At 39.5% G+C, this 20936-nt stretch overlaps 1 protein-coding gene across 1 annotated transcript in view; it reads right to left on the reverse strand.

Moving 5' to 3' along the window:
* The window catches only part of SYNE1 (spectrin repeat containing nuclear envelope protein 1), a 2173401-nt gene that overhangs the window by 1553098 nt on the left and 599367 nt on the right, over window positions 1-20936 (reverse strand). Inside the window, exons 37-38 of the mRNA XM_044089035.1 lie at window positions 7094-7264; window positions 2684-2821 (exon numbers count right to left, since the gene is read on the reverse strand). Of these exons, the coding sequence (XP_043944970.1) occupies window positions 2684-2821; window positions 7094-7264 (309 nt within the window). The remainder of the gene's footprint in view (window positions 1-2683; window positions 2822-7093; window positions 7265-20936) is intronic.

Below are 20936 nucleotides of genomic sequence, written 5' to 3' on the forward strand. Positions count from 1 at the left end.
CTGCACTATACCTTCAGTCACCTAACATTCATTTTACATATATAGCATACATATAAATATGGGTCTAGGACTATTCACTGAAAGCACATTTCACTGAAAGTCAAATGAATGTGCACAAATCACTGAAGGCTCAATTCACTGAAAACACAATTCACTGAAACACATTTCACTGAAAGTTATATATGGCCTTTTCCCCACTGTAGTGCGACCCTGGAGTTAGTATATATAGTAAGGGGTAGTGTGGGGGGCATGTTTCAAATGTGTTTCAGTGAAATGTGCTTTCAGTGAAAAGTCCTAGACCCATACATATATATGCTCGAACACACACACACACGCACAAACACACACACACACACACACACACACACACACACACACACACACACACACACACACATACACTCCAAGATCACTGCATCCCAGAAAATAGGGAGTGCTGCAAAATACTCCAAAGATCACTGCATCCCAGAAAATAGGGAGTACTGCAAAGTACTCCAACCCTAGAAATGACATCTATATCTTTTTGTCTCAATTTTGGACCACATTTCAGAGGAATTTTGGTGCTACTACTTTTAGTAGGCACTGGGGAAGAAGTTCAGGTAAGGCAGACTTCTGAAATGATGTGCACTCTTTCAGTTTTCATCATGATCATATACTGGTCTGTAGTATATATTCTTTTGTTGTTTGCAAACATAGTGGCTCACTGAGCTGTGGTTCATTAAGGATACTGACTCTTAATTTCTCAAAATGTTTAGGGATTTTTAATGCTGGGGTTTGCCCCCACCTATACCACTTCACTCATATGAGCTAACTCTAAGCCTAAACTACTGCTGCCATTAACCCCATCCCTACATATTACCTTATGAACACACATTTCCCTAAAAGTACAACATCAATACTCACAGTACAACACTCACAGTCACTGTTATTTAGCCTTAAGATCATTATGCACAGATTTGGAGAGTTTCTTCCTTTACTTCAGTGCTGTGAAAGTGTGACATTAATATGCAAACATAAAAGAGCAGGGTATTTGCTCCCCTGCATAAAAAAAAAAAAAAAAAAAAAAAAAAAACTTTCATTCTGCAGCATTGAGTGAATGGCACTGATATGTTTCCACTGGATGTGATCATTCAAGTACTTTTTGAGTTATTGCACAGTGGAAGACTATAGCCATCTACAAATGGTCATTGCTGTGTACCTTTATCAGTCTGTTCCCATTTCCACAGTTTTGTCTTTCTTCTTCTGACTTTACTTCCTGTTAGCAACTTCATGACGAGAGTGCATATAATTATCTATCTACCTATCTGTCTATCAACAGTATATATATATATATATATATATCATCTCTCTATCTCTGTGTGTGGTATCTGTTGTGTGTAAATAATATATGTATATATATGTGTGTGTGTGTTGTGTGTGTGTGTGTGTGTGTGTGTGTGTGTGTGTGTGTGTGTGTGTGTGTGTGTGTGTGTGTGTGTGTGTGTGTGTGTGTGTGTGTGTGTGTGTGTGTGTGTGTGTGTGTGTGTGTGTGTGTGTGTGTGTGTGTGTGAGTGCATGCTTGCATACATTGGCATGTGTACTGATGTGTGCATGATTTATGTGTATGTGTCTGTACATGGATGTTTCAGTTCGACATGTTGCCCTTTACTGTTTGTTGTCTCAACCTTGCTATTTTCTCTCTCGTAATATCTTCATAATCCTATTACATCCACCAGTGTCAATAACTAACCACTATAGTCTGTTATATCTGAACTTTCTTCATACCGCTCAACCTCTTTGTGCAAGAAATCTGGACAAATCCTAAAATAATGGGAAGAGGCCCAAAAATATTACACTTATTAATCTAGAAATTTGTAAGAATAACAGGGTTTCTGTTAGTATGCATTTTCTCATGGATGTGAAGTCAGAAAGTGAAATGTGTCATTATTTATTGACTTCAGTTCTTATTGATTTGCAAGAAATCCACAAATTGTATGATGAACAGACCAAAAATATGATCTAAAAATCTGAACATTCTGCAAAAAGAGAGCTATGACTTTCTTTTTCTCTTTTTTGCGACATGTACTTGTTCTCTAGTTTCCTAGGTCACAACTTTAGTTATGTAGTTTATACATTTTTCATACCTACTTGACTACAAACACCTAACTCTAAATGCCAATCCAGAAACAAAAAGAAATTACAAAAAGTTACTAAGTCAAGATGTGAAATATTTTTATTTATGTTCAACTGAAATCAAGCATCTTGCATTTTCAGAGCAATAATTAGCATGAAACTGCAGTGTCTGGTATGATTGACTGAATGAACTCCTCAATGATTTACCAGAAAATCAAACGTTTATGAGGCACAAGGCAAAAATATCAAACAAAATGAGGGATGTTCGGCAAAATCAGGGACAGCTGAGAGGTATGAATGTGGCAGAGTAACCCTCATCACATCACAGGTAACAAAAAGGAAAAAAAAACATGATGGCACCGGACATGGCATCAGTGTCTGTTATACTGAATACTCTAGCGTTTGTATAATGCCATCATTTTAATGACATATGTTTGCTCTGCTTCTGGCTTACAACACTTTGCTGTATATTACTGCACATTTACAAAGCATGCATCCATTCCTCATACAGCACAAACAATATCACACCTCATGCCAAGCACCTGTGGCTGTCATACAAAGAGAGCAGTACCTGGTAAACCACAATCTGATCATAAAGCTGGGCAGCTGAGCTCCACACGATAGCACCCTGTGCAAGGGTCTTTGCCTTATCACTCCATTGTAGTGTGAACTCCAGCATTTCATTGTATTCTTCCAAGTGGGAGGCAGCCTACAAATGTAAGTGGACACCAAGAAGACAGTCAACAAACAGCTACTCAGCATAAATGAGGATAACGTGCATCTTCTGTCAGAAATGCTAAGTTGTTTGCAGATGTACTACTTTTATCTCATTTCCATTCACACACTTCTGACAACACATTCTACGCAATATTCCTAGTCACAGAAATTGTCATCTTCCTAGCACCCTGCCACAGGAATTCCAGGCTCTGCCCTACTGCACTCTGACTGCATACTTGCTTCCACATTTCTGATTCACACATCACCACACATGAATCTGGCAAAGGATGAGGAGTGAGTGGGAGGGCTTTGAAATAAGACTAGACAATGAACTTCAATTGGCATAATTCTATCATTAAGGTCCAATGAAAACAAAGGAATCCTTTTATTGTGAGCAATCCTTCTTCAGCACAGTATGGGCTAGTACACAGTATAAGCAGTACGTAGTGGAACAAAAACAGCAGAAGGTGGGTGAATTAGCAGATTGTGCACCTAGAGGAGCTAGCAGAGGTTAAGGGGAGTGAGCAGCTGCTGCTGCTGTCTTGTCCGTCTTGGAGGGGCAGGAAGTGGCATTGAATCTGTCAGCATGCACTGCCATGGTGCAAATACATGAAGGTTGAAGATTCAGTATGTGAAGGCAATCTCCCTGTGCAGGCAGCACAGAGCAGAATTTGGGGTACTGCTATGCAGGAGGAGAAAGAGGAGGTGCTCCAGCGGGGGATGCCTAGACCATTCCAAAGAACAAGCAAACTGGCCCACATCCTGCCATCTTATACTCACCTCTGGGGAACAGATAGGATTACAGGGCAGTGGGAAAGGGACTGTAGGATTCTCCCCTTGTCTGTAGATGTCCTGCTCATGCTCCACATAATGAATGGGACAGCTAGGTGATGGCAAAAGAGCCATTGGTTCAGGTTCTGTAGAAAAAGGTTCTCTAAAATATCTTCCCTCTGTCTATCTCTACCCCCAACCTTTGATACATCAACTCTGGAGCCTCCTACTTTGTCCTGGGGTCTCCTACTTTGTCCTGTCTGTTTTTTTGTTCTCATAGCTCAATACTACAATTAGAAGAAATGGAAAGTGTGGCATGCATAAAACATGATGGAAACAGGAAGGTCCTAAAACCTACAGCATTAGTTCTCATGAAAACTAAAAGGACTGCTGCCTGTTACCTACTAATAATGGACCTCTGCTTATCAAATGAGTGACTACAAATAGCAAGTAGATCAGCAACCCTTAATTATGAATATAAGTATCACCAGAAAGAAACTGAATACATCCTAAGAAAGTAATCTTGCAGAGGATATTTTCTGCCTGGATGAGTAAGCATCTGCTGGGCCTTCAGAATTACTCATATTTATGTAAGGTCTCAGCACTGCTACAACAATTTAAAAAATAGCAGAGCAACCATGAGTGTATGAAATAATTATGTGTGTTTGAAATAACCATGTGTGTATGAACGAACCATGTGTGTGAAAGAACCATGGCCACTAAATTGCAGCATATCTGTCAAATGGGTAACCGTAATATTTTGAAAGTGACTCACAGTATTGTATTATCATTTAATCTACATGGAAATGAGACCAGCATTGCTGTTGAATCAGAAATACATGAAAGCTATTACATGTTTAATTAGAGTCAACACACACAGTAGGAGATGAAAGGCAAGGTAGCTGTGAGATCATTAGGATTTTATCTGAGGTTTATATCATTGTGTTATCTTTTAATATCTGCACGGTAACGATTATGCCTTGTGGTTTATTTTCAGAGGTTGAGTGGTCTTCTCTATTATTGTCCCCCAGAAGTATATAATCAGTCTTTTTTGAAAGAAAACTGAGAAACTGCACAAGAGAGCTGGCTATTGACAAATTAATTTGAAAAACAATGCAGCTTTAACCAATTACAGAGTAAACCTTTTTGGTGAAAAACTAGTGGTGGAAAATACATCTCTACAACTGTTTCATCCCAAGTGTTTTGGAAGGCAGGGGTATTGGTCTGCTGGCTCAAGTGTAGAAAGCAGAAGGTATGCAATATACATGTGAAGAGATGGAGTTGAAAGTAATGGTAGACTTGCATTCTGGCAATGCTTCCACATGGCACTGGAGCATGCCAAAGAAACTGCCTGATACTTTTCAGTGAAGAAAAGGTTGTGCATGCACAGTGGAAAAGATACATATATAATTCAACTTAGGGAATGCAGAATATAACATTCATTACATGGATCCAGTCTTAGCTAGAAAAGTGGGAAAAGTAGGCATGAATATAAACATCAGCTTTACCCACAGAAGCCCTATATCCTGAGTTTTCAGGGATGAATATCTGAAGGACTGATGAGAAGCTGAGGTAGGAGAAAAAGGAAATCATAAATACTCTACTTGTTGAAACATATTAAAACAGGATGCAGAGGGAGCCAAAAAAAGAGGACTACAAACACTCCCTCTCCTGTGTCGTTGGTGAGGAGAAGATGAGGGAGGTGCTACCACTGTTGCTGGAGGGGCAGTGTATGTTTTCTGAGGCACTAGAAGGCTTAAAAATGACTACTGCAGAGGATCAAATGCCAAGCCTTGCTTAGCATTCACAAGCCATAGCTGTGTTATCCAGGAAGCCCTGACACCAGTACACCATATTAATATATTTGCCAGATGCTACACTGGTTAACAAAGACTACTAACCTGTTGAAAAGACAATCATTTTGTCTGATTATCTGTTTATAGCTGCCCTCACTTAAAGATACATGTCAGATTCTGTCATAGCTGATAAGATGTTAAGTAACACAAATGCATGCATGTGATAGCACAAAAAACTGGTTACAAGTGTAATAACATTTGTATTCATATTGTTTCTTCAAGATAGTACTTCTTACACATACTTTGAACGTTCACAGATTATTATAAATAGAATGCTATTTATGGTATTACTTATTCCTAAGCACTCTTCCAAAATGTATAGTGAACTTTTGACTAATGGGAAAGATAATTTGTTGCAGGCACATACATAATAGTATCAATATGATATAGCGATGCTTGCTTCTCCTTCTTATTCTTCTTCTTTCAGCTTTTAGGGGTCGCCACAGCAGATCACCTATCCGCTCATGATTGGTAGTGGAGCTTTACAGTGTTGAGCTGCCAGCTCAGTGCCCAACCTTCCACAGAAGGCACACATATGCACCCACTCACGCCTAGGGCCAATTTAGAGTGTTCAATCCACCTACAGCATGTCTTTGGGATGTGGGAGGAAACCAGAGGAAACCCACGCGACCACAGGGAGGACATGCACACTCCGCACAGAAGGCACCCCAGCCGAGGATCGAACCAGAGAACTTCTTATAGAGATACTTGCTAAAAATGGTTAAATTAAGTGGTAAGCATGTGAGCACAGAAAAGTCCAAAAATAGTACTGTAAAAGTAATATATTGTAAGCTGTAAATATAGAGGTGCTTTTATACCTACAAAGAAATAACTGTATGTTGTGTTATTTTTTTAAGTATTAATAAACAAAATTATTATATTTTTATAAATAAAATTAAGGAATAAAATATTTTGTTGTTTCTCCTTCAAATCTATACATGTTGATCCTTGACTCCACACACAATTTATTTTCTGCATCATGACCATGAATCAAACTGTATATTCAGTTATTATAGGAAACTATTTATCAGCAAGATGAAGTTGGTATACACTTTTTGTGGTACACAGTAATTCACAAGGTTAAGAAATCATGATGATTAACGAGTGGCAGGAAGCAAATAACACCCTCCCTGAACTTTTCTTCATGGAAAAAAATGAGGAAATACCAGCAGGAAAGATGTGACAAGGAAAATATCAGAGTTTACTGATCCGCAGTGGTGCTGCTGCGGTAGCATTGTTGCCTCACAGTAAAACATTGTCCGGTTCGATTCTCAGCTAGAGCATCTTCTGCGTGGAGACATGCGTGAATGGGCGTACCTTCGTTGAAGGTTGTACATCAGGGCTGGTAACTCGGCATGCAAAAATCAATTACAAATCATTAGCGGACCGGAGTTCCGCTGTGGCGATCCCTAACCGGGAAAAGCCGAAAGACACAACAACAACTCTAAAGGCTTTTAAAGAGACTAGGCATATTCTGTAGATGACTAATTAGGTATGGGTACCAAAATGAAACAAAACTGCTCATAGCAATATTTTAAACTCGACATAATATTCTGATATTACAATAATGTATTTTTACATACTGAATGGGCATTTTCTGAAAAAAAAACAAAAAACAAACAGACATGGTATCTTACCTGGTTGAGTTTAGAAGACCTGTATTCTGCTTGCCTTACGACCTGGTGGTATAGCTCATTAAGTTTACCTATCCGTTCTGTCAGCTGTTGGTTCAGCTCTGTAAAGTCTTGTACCTCTGCATCCAGTTCTACCAGCTTCACACTGCAGCTGTCCAGCTCTTCCGACAATCCCTGCAAAGCAAGCATACATAACAAGCTCAGCAAGCCAGCAGCAGTAATACAGTAAAGTGCTATAGGATACCTATGACTGTATTTCACAAAACTGCCAACCCGCTACATTGGCATTCACTACATGAACCAGAAATGGTCAACACTAAATAAATTAAATAAAATAAATTAGCTCCTTCTAATTATATACAACAGCTCTAAGATAGCAAAATATAGGAGAAAAGGAAAAATCCCAATCCCCACTCTATAGTGATCCCTCAAAGGAAATACCAGCAGCGTGTGTGTGTGTGTGTGTGTGTGTGTGTGTGTGTGTGTGTGTGTGTGTGTGTGTGTGTGTGTGTGTGTGTTCATGTGTGTGTGTCCATGTGTGTGTGTGTGCACCCGTATTATATAGATTATGTATTATCTGTATAATATATATATATATATATATATATATATATATATATATATATATATATATATATATATATATATATATATATATATATATATATTATATTTATATAGATTATCAAATGTTTTTAATCAATTTGCAAAATATCAATCAAAAGCACAGAAGCACAAAACAGCACAAACTCCCGAATGAGCTTTAACAGAGTTCATGCAGGGGTCGAGACAGGACCATTTTTCTTGCTCTCTTGTGGTCCCTGTTTTGTGATTTGATAATTGCGCTTTGTACTCTCTGACTCAACCAGAAAACATTCAATCACTTCTAGTAAGTAGCAGTGAATTATTGCTGATGATGAACTGTACTAGTAAACTATTTGAGTTGATTAGTTAAGTTTTGCTGCTACAGCACTGATATTTTTGTACAGAAAATCTGAGAGAGATAAATAAATGTAAATGTCTATTAGAAATACTGACTTGTTCCTATTACAAGAGTTTTACATGATACAGTAAAGCATACTTTTAAAGAGGAGACTCTATTGCTTTTAAAAAAAGTGATTTTACTTTTTCGTCCCCTAAAGCACCTATAAAGCACTCCTACCCAGTGCACTACAGCCACACTGGGTCTTCTAGATTAACAGCCTCTGGACTATCTCCGTTTTTCTTCTGGGATCATTATGGATCTTAAAGGTGTCCTTCTAGGGGATCTTGACCATCTATATTCCATTGTGGGACGTTTTATTTATGTTGTACCCTCTATTCCCCCTCCCATTGCAGTTCCATGGTATACTCATGGTAAGGGTGTGCAATATAGGGCGTGCATTGTATTGCTCTGCTTCCACTTCACCTCAGCCATGCCCACCTTATTACTCGTCCTGAGCTATGCCCCTTCACACAATGCCCCCAGCCTCCACCGGGTATTGTAGCCAGGAACAGCCAAGTAACCACTCACTTTCCCCTGTGATAGGCATGCCCATCCCTTCCTTGTTGCTCCATCAGTGCCTGAGTCACTAATCAAATCCAGGCCGATTTGACCATAGTCAGAGCTATATCCATCTATGCCACTTGAGTGGCTTGAAATGTGAAATGTAATGCATGTGTTTATATCACACTGGCACCATTAGCCTCTGTCAGAGTTCCACAGGCATATCATATTATGTTGATCCTGTACAATACTCATCAGTATAAAACCAAACACTGGTAAAGCTGACTTCATGCAATCATGTGTCTTGCCTCTTTTTCATATATTTAGTACCACATATTACAGCAGGGACACTTGCAGATTAGTTCAGTGGCCAGAAATCTATATTTTCCACTTGGACAGGAAAAATGCACCCAGCATATCAATATCGTATGTTTCAGTACCTTCAAGAAAACTACTGAAGATGTCTTCCTTATTTATACTACGAGCATTGAGTGAGTAGTAATAATAAGCCTAACGTGTCTGAGACAGATGACAAGGTCAAGGACTCTAAAATTCCAGTAATTAGGTTGTACACAACATTAATGATAAGGATAATATAATGGCTTGAAATGCAACCAACTTTTAAAACTTTTGCATTTTAACACTCATAAGTAGAACAATGGCTGTAGAGGTAATACTATCAAGCCTGCATAGTAATTACTTCCTTCCCTAGCTGGTCTCACCCCTATCTTCAGTTTTCTCCACCCATAGCACTGCTGCATACATTTGCCTCCCTTTCCATGGAAGTGACTGGTCACCACAAAATCTTTAAGGCGGATGAAGACATCATCCCTTGAGGGGTATAAAGAACACTGTACTACTGAGTGGAATCTGTTTGTGGAGATTCCTAGATATAATGTCAGGCCAGAACTGGAGGACTACAATCTACTTCATATCCCTTAATATTTTACAAGTAAGACATGGATAAGCATTCCTTCAGTAATTGCTTTTTTGGATTTGCATCAAGAATTTAAAAAATCAGATGCATTTGCCTGAAGTTTATGGAAAATAAAATATCTAATATATTTTATTGGAAACCGGTAAGACTCCAAAATCTGAAAAAAAGTGAGGAAATTTTCTCATTTCCATGAACTCTCTTTCAAAAAACTTTAAACAGTCGGTCTAAAATGACAATCATTTGTTTAACATGTTCTACTGTAAAATAAATTGGAACCTGTTATAAAGCTATTGACTTAAAGAAAAAAAATCTCAAGTTAAAGGAAGAATAAATTATATTTCTAATATTTGTATGATCCAATTAATATAATTTAAAGATTTAGGGATGGGGATATCTTGCTATGCCACGGCTAAATGACTGCTTAACATTTCGGTGTCAGAAGCCTGAGTGAGTTCACTGTAGTACTTATATGGTCGTTATGTGCTTTTTTACAATGTAAGCCTTTCCAGCCTCAAAAATATTTAGGATGAATCCAAATAAAATGAGCATTATATCTGATCCTAGTGATTTACAGGGCAAAACTGCAAAATTTCACACCACCATTCTTATTTTGTGTAAGACTGTTCTGGTATAGCAATTGAGGTTTTAAAAAGTTCCACAAAAAATAAATAGTTGTCTGTTTTAATATTTACAGTAGGAACTGTTGGGTTGTGGAAATGCAGACTATCAGATCATCTAAATTCTACAGTACAATTACTTGTTTAATAAAGGAGAGCTTTTTTTAGGAATATGGATAAACATACCAGTTGCTGGGCACATATATAATTGTGGCTACTATACTTTCTATAAGCTTTTGTGACTACATTTATCAATTATTTATTTGACATTTGTTGACTGGGATAGTGTGACTGGGCAAAAGTCTTTTTTCAGTGGAGGCCCTGGGAGAAAAGCTCCACATTACAACAATACAAGAAAATTAACACGGTAAAGTAAAGTATATTACAAATGTTTGGCAATATATCCATTACAAAATTTAGCAATATAACCATTATTAGTAAAAATCACATATAGTAAAAATAAGAAGAAAGACATACAGGGTGAGGAAAATAGGTAACAGCAGGGAAAAACGAAGGCAACAGCAAATAAATAAATCAATCCTATCAATAATGGTGTTTTTAATGAAACATTTAAAAACAAATGGCTTAATAAAGAATGGACACTTCATTAAAACAGTCAGGGTTTGTAATGGCCTAACTCACTCCTGGGCAGGGGAACATGCAATCGGTACCACTACAGAGACCCATCATGCTTTCTCCATGTAAGGGCACTCTTCTGCACATCAGCACTGAAAGCCACAAGCAGAGAGTGGCTTGGTGAGCTAACACCTGCCCCTACATCTTGCATTTGCATTGCCTCCCCTATTCCAAGAACCAGTTTCAGTGCATAGAAAGCTCCGCTACACCCTCCCTCCATAGCATGGTCACACCTACCCACCTTGTCAGCTCCTTCAGGTGGCCAAGGTTCTAAATGAACTCTGGTTTCTCGGTCATAGTCAGGGCTTTATCTCTCTATGCCACCTCATCTAGAAACTAACATCAGATCTATTTCCTAAAAATTATACAAATAATTCAATTTATCTGCAGGTTGAAATTTTGTATCAAATATTCCAGATTTGTACATATTAATGCTTAGCTTTGATTTGATTATGAATGGAGCAAGATTTTTTTTCAATCTAGTTAAATGTGAGTTCTAAATAATTTAAGGAACAAAATGTTGCAAATTACGTTTAATGACTATATGTGGCTAAAAAGTGTCTTGATTGTTATACATAGATTAATTCAGACTACCTAATGGTTCTTGTGCAAGATCAAAAGTTACTGCTGACAAACAGAAGATATACACATGGTTCTACCTTACACAAATATTGATACAATTTTAATAAAACATCTAAATCACTACTGGAACTGCATGAAGTGTTCAGAATAGTAAATAAATATTCACAGCTGATAAACTGTAAGCACTTTTTCAGTACCAAGGCTAAGGATAGCTAATGCTTTTTACACGATTGATAAATTTAGGCAAGCTGTTTTTAATCTGGTGTTTGCCATTTTTCAGAATACCCAGACATAGCACAATTATTACAGGATTCAACTTTTTGATAAATGATCTTTGAAATCTTATGTTCTACAGCCAGAACAGTTAGGATTATAATAGACCAAGAAAATAAGCCCTTGTTAGATTTTGCTAACAAAGATCGTAATTCTGTATTTTCATGCATGTGATATTTTAGGTTCTTCTAGGGACATACTGAGAAAGTATAATAAAATATTTGATGTCTCCTGGAAAATTGTGTATACATTTCCAAAACTAGTAGTTCATCATATCTGGATGCTTTATTATTCTTTGGGAAGAATATGGTGAATTTAAATCTGAAGGGAAAATAATTGCAACTCTGAAATTTGTGAGAACATCTATCTTAAAAGGAAGGTAATAATTCATTGAAAGGGTGCATTATTCAAATTATGATTTACATTAGTGAAAGAACTCAAGATATTTGGCATATACCAACAATATACACTTTTTTTTGTCAGCTTTAATCCCTGCAATCTGGAATTTTGGTGCTTACAACTTTTATCTCCTAGTCAGGCTTCTATTGGAACAAGTTGACGCTGAATGTCTGCAATCATATCTTATCAAGAATAATAACAAATTTATGATTCATAATCTATTATACTTGACTTTTCAGTCAAAATACAGTCTTTCTATATAAAGTAACCATGTGTGTGTGTGTGTGTGTGTGTGTGTGTGTGTGTGTGTACAAGGGCATGTGTGTTTAAGAATGACAGTAATAAAAATCATAAATGTGAACTGATTCTCTATCTCATTTTAACACATTCTTTACCCAAAACAAAACTGTACTATATCAATAGCATTTTACTGCTTCTTAAAGTACTATTAGATTGTATGAATCATATAAGTAGCTTGAAATCTATCCAGGTATTCATTGTATAACCCATTTGCTGTAACAAGGCTCACAGTGGTAGAATACTGAATAGGATAGATTAGACGTCCACATTCCAAGCAACAGTCTACAGCTCTTCTTGAGGGGGTTACCCAAGTGTCCCCAAGACAGATGAGAGTTATTCAAGCCAGTATGTACCATGTCTGCCCTTGGGTTTCCTTACTGTGATCTGTGCTTAGCACACATCTAGTGAGAGGTACACAGGGGGCATCCTTACTAGGTGCCCAAACCATTAACCGCAGGAGCATCATCCCAGACTGCTGAGCTTTTCTCTATGCCATGGAAAGTCAGCCTTGCAATCCTGTGCAGTACCATCATCTCTTTTACTTGAATATGCACTTATATCCTTTTTGTCTTTACCCAAAGCTCATGACCAGAGGTGAAGAAAGGAACATATGCTGACTGATAAATTAGTTTTGACATTTAACTCATTTCGCACTTCACCCACACTGTCTGGTACAGTGCAAAAGTAAAAACAATACTACATCCATCCTCTGTTTACTGTTCTGATCACATTTACCTTCACATATAAACAAGACTTAAGGTAGTCATCCCACCATCTACAGACAGCAATCCAGTCTTTTCTAGGATATAAACTATGGCCTCTGATTTGAAGGTCCTGATTCTCATTCTACACACTGCACATTCTCCAGCAGACCACTACGGTATATACCTGAGAGAGGAATTGGAGACTAAGTAGATGTCATCAGTGACAAACACAGGCACAGCCTTCACATCCCCTAACTGGTTTCTCTTCAAATCTCACCTGTACCTTGCTATCCTGCCCAAGAAATTCAGAAACAGGAGGCAAGACAATAGACAGAGTCCTTCTCCCACCTTGATTATATTTGTCTTTTAATGCAGAATTGCGAGTGTGGGGGGTACAACCCTCATTCTTCAAGCAGAGACACTGAATGTCACGCTTCAATGGACTCGGGAATCAGTATTGTTGTAGCACCGACCACAAAATATTCTGGGCTATGAGATCATATGTCTTCTCCAGGTCCACAATTTTAAATCAGTTTTTCACCACTTTTTAAATTCCTTTCTTTTTAGAGTGCTAGAAATTTTCCATTATAAAAATAAGATAAATGGAGAGCTGATAAAATATTGACAAAGTTTTCTGCTTTGTAAAATGATGACTTGAGTTTATCCGTAAGTATGACTTCACACACCCACACAATGGAATTAATGTTAGAAAAAAAAATGTTGCCTGCGTATCCAGCCAAATAGTCTGGGATAAGCAACTTGGTCCATTAGATTAGCAGCATTGCTGCAGCAGATATGCTGTCAGGGAGGAATTTTTCTGCTATAGAATCCATGCTAGAAAATGCAAAATTAATGCCCTCTGCCAATAATTACTTTTCCTTCCTAAAATTTACCAGTATATGTTGGCAAGGGTCCACAGACTTTCCACATACACAATTTTAACCAGAATAATTAGTTCATTTCCATTTGATTGATGACCCAAGATCTGAGGTGCTGGTCATGTCTATCTTTATAGTGCTTGGATTCTTCTCTTCCTTCCTTGCCTATGGATTGGATCTACAAATACCTGCACCTGCACCCCATCTAAACATATTTTTCACAGGGCCAGCCTGATGGCTCCTCTTCCTACACTCAGTTGTCCCATTCATTCCATGGCAGTGAGATTTGGTATCCCTAAGCTAGGTGATATCCCTATGACTGATTCATTCCTGCCTTGGTAGCCTAACTGTCTAACAAGTCAAACATTTAGCACCCCTGCTAAGTGGCACCCAAGTGCTGAGCCACTGTTTCCTAACTGTCTCCCTCCAAGATGGGTGAGTTGATACCAGCAGTTCACTCCTTCTCTCCCCATTCAGCCAATAGTCAAATTCAGGGCATGTGGTCCATAGTCAGGTCTGTATCCCTCTTTGGAGAAATTAGATATGTAACAATCTAAAATAAGAAAATAAAAGCTGTAAAAAAATAAATGTATACAGGTTAAGAACACTCTGCAAGAGATACAATCAATCAGAGTAGAGGAAAACTAAAATACTCCATTTGTTGTAACGTGACTGTAAATACTAATCTAAAATTATGTCTACTATATTTGGCCAGTTGTTCCATGACAGTCCATCAAAAACCAATCCATAAAAGGTAAGATGATTATAAGCAAAGTGATCTTCTTGCATTTTGAAATTTCCCTTTTCTTCTATAGGGGACAAGCCCCAATAGCAACCCCACTGAAGGCTAAATCTCCACACTCTAAAGTTAATATAATCATCTCAGAGAATGGTGCACCTTGAAGCAAGGGTAAAGGACAAACCAAGCTGCTGCAAACTCTTTCATTAAATGAACATTTCCTCCAACTGCTACTATTCAAATACTAGACTACCATCACAGAACTGGATGGATACCTTGCTCAGCTCTTCCTTAATTAAATTTAAGCCATGATGGAATAACAGTTATACATACTCTGTACTTTATCACTTAGTGAAAACAGAAAGTAATGAACTACAGAACATCTTTAGAAATATGTAAACAGACAAACATTCGTGGGTTCTGTTCAAGCAGCTTTATTACACACAAACACATCAGAAATGTGGCTTTGTAACCTAAATAAACTTATAAACAGACTGACTACCCCACTCATACATGTTAACACTCTGGCTGTTCTCTCAAAATGGCACTGCTGCCTGCACATGCTCTGTATTTATATGCATGTGCTACATCTGGAAATGCTTCTTAAAGGTGCATACACATGCTCTGATCTACAATCACTGGACCCTGTCTGATAAGGTGGCATCTGCTAAATGGCAATCTTGAATGAAGAAGTTATGGTGTAGGGTGCAGGACAGAGATGGGATAAAATTTGCCTTTGGTGTGGGGCTGGTGTCATGGAACTTTGTAGCCTCTTGATAGAACCATCTTTATCCATATGCCCTAAGCTATGATAATCTATGCAGGATGACAGAGTAAGAGGAGACCACTGACTGCCTCTAGAGCTGGACAGCTAGACAAACATTTAGGGGTCCTTCTGAGATTGCTAACCAGATGGCAATACTAATGACTCATTGTTGTCATGACTATTCCTGCCTCTGGGTGGATGCCCATTCAGGAAAGAGCAACTGTTACACTGAACTTTCCCAGACTGCTGTCTCTGTTGCTGCTGTGAGCCATATTTGAATCAAATTTGTTTAGGACTTTTCTGGGCCCTGGCAAAGATTCTATGTAGTACCAGAAAATGGAACATCTACAACAGTAGCAACCTTAATGTCTCTCTCACTCTGTTGGAGTTTTCATCTAACCCGTGAACCGAAGAACACTAAATGGGGAAGTCAAGAAAGATGACCTGAACTTATAACTTTAGTGCCTGCTTCTCTAGCTGGTCTACCCATTGTATTATGTGACAGACACAGAGAAAAGTTAGAAACTGATACCATCATTGCCAACTGGAACATACCTCAATCTCATGCTGGAATCTTAACATATAAGACAAATAATTAAGCATCCTTATTACTTATATGGAAGATGCAAACATATGCTTACAAAACAGTCCAAAACTTTGGAATCTTTATATGGGAATGGATAACTGGATTTTGGGACTTGTCTTCTTCTTAAGAGATGCTTCAGCAATTACAGAATCTGTGATGAATGACTTTACATGTGTATCCTAGCGTGAAGGTAACAAAAGGATATGCACTGATCTTCTACAAATGGAGGCCATCACAACTTAGTGCTTCCAAACCACCCAGATGACTAGTGGCATAATTTGGTACTTCAGGGACACTACACAGGAAGTTGCAGTGGAATAGAAGGAGGTCTCTTGAAAAATGCCTTCTATAGATGAGGAGCTGTCCTCCCTTCTTACATAATAGCTCTAAATTTTTTGCTGAACTTGGGGTCTTCTAGAGGGAAGATGGAGAGGCCTCCAATATCATCATCTTCAGTATGCAGGAAAAGGAAACTCCAGGAGTTTCCTCTGTATCATAAAGATTTTCTAGCAGTATGTTTACGATGCAAGTCACACATTCTTCCTTCAGTGGACTGTTTTATGATCATAATATTCAGGAATACAGAGTGTTTAAAACAATGACTGCAATTATGGCAACTACATAATCAAACATGTGACTTGCCTAGGCCATGATAATTAAAACAATGACTAATGTTCTGTATGTCAATATGCTCTGAACAGCCTTCTCAACCATACATTTCTAACTTATTTCATTTATTTATTTTTATGGTTCATACAGGAGCCACTGAAACCACATCCTATCTATTACCCTACTCAACATACAGACTCACTCTGACAGACAGTAAAGCAAGAACCATTTATAGGTTCATAGGTGTGTACTAGTCTAATGGCCCTGGAGCCTTTACAATCCTAGCCCACAGAAGTGCCCTGGCATTGTGCCGCCTGACGTTATTTCAAAGTCCCTCTATCAAGTATAGCCACTGGAGTGATCCCCGGTGTGAACTTTCTAGTACCCATCCACACATCAAGATTTCTCTTGAAGAGGGTCAGCGAGGTGCTCTGCTTGACATGTATGGGAAGTCTATTCCAGAGCATGGGCAGTCTCTGGGTGAGGAACCTGTCCCTCCAGCATGTTCTGTTGATTGTGGTATTGATGTTGAGGTGTCTGCAGCATGTGGTGTGGAGGGATTGGGATTTCTTTAGATGTAGCATTCCTAACAAAGCTAGGTCAGGCATGGCTTTGTAAGTCAAGCAGAGATCACCTCTAAGTAGGCGATATGTGACAGAGAATAGCTAGAGTCTTTTGAGTCTGTCCATGTAGGATATGTGTTTAATGCCTATGATCCTCTTCATGAGGTACGTCTGTGGCCTCTCCAGCTGTTGCAGGTGTCTAGTGAGGTACATGTCAAATGGGGCATTATACTGGATGATTGGCCTAATGAGGGAAGAGTAGAGAGAGATGATGACCTCTTTCTTCCTGAATAAAAAACCCTTGGTAATGAGATGTGCCACATAGAAGGACTTTCTTAAAACAGTGGCAATGTGGTGGTCGAAGGAGAGGTTGCTATTAACCTGCATCCCAAGATCTCTTATAATGCCTTCAGTGTTCAGTGGGCTCCCATCAATGTGCTAATTAGTGGGAACTCAGTATTTACCAAAGGGGATGACGCAGTTTTTGGCGTTAAGTTTAAGGCCATGGTTTCAACACTAGTCACTAGCCTCAGTGAGGCCTTTCAGTAGAATGTCTGCATCACTTGGGGAGTTAATAATGGTTCCCAGCTTGCAGTAATCTGCGAACTTGGTCAGCCAGAGTCCCTTTGTATTGGCCTAGACTTCTGAGAAGTAGATGCTGAAAAGGAGAGGTCCCAGGACCGATCCCTGAGGGACTCCACTCATGACTGGTCGGCAGTCTGACTTAGACTCTGCTACTTTCAACCTGTGCGTTCTATCTGTGAGCCAATTTGCAACTCATCTAGTGATATAGGGGTTGATGCCTAGTTTGGTGAGTTTATCAATAATTCCTGAGTGAGGAACGGTATCAAAGGGCTTGGCCAGATCGAGGTAGGCTGTATGCACTGCCTTACCTTCATCCATAGCCCTGGTGACTGACTCAAAGAAGTCAACCAGGTTGAGCAGGCATGATCTCCCTCTCACAAAGCCAAATTGCTTGGGGTCTAGAGTTTGGAGATTTCCTATATCTTTGCTAATCAAGTCCATGATGATGCGCTCCATAGCTTTACATATCAAACTCATCAGGCTAATGGGGCGATAATTCCCAGGGACTGTAGTCACTCATCCCTTATGGAGAAGGATAACTGTAGCAGTGCGCCATTTGGTAGGGACAAAGCCAGAAGTGAGGCTGTGACTGAACAGGGCACACAGATGTGGTGCCAGTTCACTTTGTAGTTCGTGTAGAACACAACCAGGGATATTATCAGGTCCCATGGAAACTATATTCTTGGCCTTGGACAATGCAGCTTTAACCTGTGCTGCAGTAATGCTGGGTGCCTGGCATTCTTCTGATATTGTGATTGGTCCTTTAGGGGGGAAAGAGGGTTAAAGTTGGCACTGAATCTGTCAGCCATTATGTGAGCAATATCTGTTGGCTGAGTATAGGAGGTACCAATGTACAGTACCTCAGAGCAAATCTGGGTATTGCTGTGGAGGTTCTTGACATAGCTCTATAAGGCTTTGTCATTGTTTTTGGTGTCTGCCGCAATTCTGCCTTCATAGCTGGTTTTAGAGGATTTGATGAGGGATCTCAACTTTTTGTTGAGGCTAATAAGGGAGTTTTTCCAGTCTTGGGACTTCACCTTTTTTCTGCAACAGTTTCTTCCTTCTGTTGTAGAGCTTATTAATAGCAGGGAACCACCAGATTGGCTTCCTTTTTGTGGAGGACAGCATCTTGGTTCTGTCGGGTATGACTAGTCCATGCATTTGTGTACATGTTCATACAGTGCACTGGTGTATGATTAGGCAGTCACGCAGATATTTTCCATTGGAACGGGTGCTGTGAAGTTAGCCACCTCTGTTTTTAGGAGTCCAAAGTCAGCTTCGGAGAAGTTTTTCAAGGTGGTTACCTTTGCGGGGGTGGGGGGGTGGATTTCCATGGTGATTAGTTTATTGTTAGATCTGACCAGGGAGGGACTGATATTGGTGTAGGCAACAGTCGTCCATGTTAGTAATAACAAAGTCAAGGACGTTTCTTCCTCTAGTGGGGGCTAGAATGAGCTGGTCTACATCATTGGAATTGATGAATTCCAGGAAGCGTTGGGCCAGTGTATTGGTGCTTGAGTAGTTTTCCCAGTTGATGAAGGGGTAGTTGAAGTCTCCCAGTAAGAGAGTGTTGAGTTGGACCTTGATAAATTCCTGGGAGCTAAGGAACATGGAGTGAGAGTCTAGGGTCATGGTTGGGGACCTATAGCAGGCTATGACCTCGATCGCCATCTTACCCAATGTTAGTTGTACCTGAAGTATCTCAGATGCATTATTCTGGACTACTAGTCTGGAGGTGTGCATATCCTTAATGAATATGGAGACACCACCACCTTTGGAGCTTCGGTCCATGTTTCGGGGTCAAAAGGTGTGGAATGGGTTATAGCCTGGTAGCGCAGAGGTGCTTTCTGCCACTTTAAACCAGGTCTTCGTTACAGCACAAATGTCGATGTTCTCCATTTTGAGGAGTGCTTCAAGTGAGTGCATCTTGAGATTTAGACTTCTAGCATTGAGTAGCAGGACCCTCAGATTGCATTTATTTATAGCTGTTATAGTGGTAATTTGGTCTTTGGAACACCGCCTAAAAAAGGCACTATAACGGTGGCATGAGCCTTAGCTAGTACCCGGAAACATAGGGGTGAAAGATTCAGGCCATCTCTGGCAAAGAACTGAGGTATGTCAATCATGTCATCCCAAGCAGACAGATACTGGATCCCCTTAGAAGACACCAGAAACTTAGCCAATTGTTGAAGTCAATCATTTTTTGTTTATATTGCAATATAATTCTGGGTGATGGTAGGATACTGCTCAGGGCTAGTGTCATACCTGCCTGGGTCACATAATCTGAGAGCTCCATCATGTCTCTTTTCATGTAGTCCAGGGAGGTGCATCTCAGGTCATTCACACCCACATGGACAATGACAGAGTCATACTTGTACTTGCTGTGGAGTGACCTGAGTGCGTGTGTTATGTGTCGGATTCTGGCACCTGATAGACAGCTGACTGTTACCTTCTCCTTATTCAACTAGTGAGTGGGACATCTGTGTGCCTCACTATTGAGTCACCTATGATTAGTGTATTGGGCAAGTGTTTAGCCTTAGGGGCTTAAGTTGCAGGGTACACTGTGGAGGTGAGCTATGTGTCCTGTGGTCTGTGCTGTGTTGTGGCGCTCGAGTGCATTTCTGTCTTGGAGGTCTCTACTGTTTGGGTAAATTTCTATTGTGAGCCTCCATGAAGGGGGGTGTGCGGTTTGTGTTTTTATGTGAGAGCTGTGATAGTGAGTGTTCTGGAGGGCTATGTGTTCCTTGTGGTGTCATGCAGGTGTTGACCTTCTCCTCTTGACCAGCTAGCCCACTCTTGGCTGGAGAGTGCGTGGCTTCCAGTTTGGATATATAAGTGCATTTCTCACAAGTCTGAGTGTTGGAAGGTAAGAGGTGAGGGTTGTCTGTGTACATGAGGCAGTTGCTGCACTGCCTCAGAATGCCCAAGTGCACCAGATTAATAGGAGAATGCACAGGGAACTGCCCTTTAATCATGCCAGGAGGGGTGGTCATAACAACTAATTACTGGTGCTATTTCCGTGAAGAATGATTAATGCTAATGGCACTTAGGTGTGCTACAATAATTGCTACAAATTCCTGCTGAAGTGCAAAGTGATTAGGCTATTTGAAGTGCAAGAGAAAAAGAAATAGCAAGATCTAAGGGAAAAACTGAAGAGCAGACTTTCTGGCACCAGTAATAGTTTGC

This window comes from Protopterus annectens, chromosome 1.part0 (genome assembly GCF_019279795.1).
Source record: "Protopterus annectens isolate FY-2018-M chromosome 1.part0, PAN1.0, whole genome shotgun sequence".
Taxonomy (NCBI): domain Eukaryota; kingdom Metazoa; phylum Chordata; order Ceratodontiformes; family Protopteridae; genus Protopterus; species Protopterus annectens.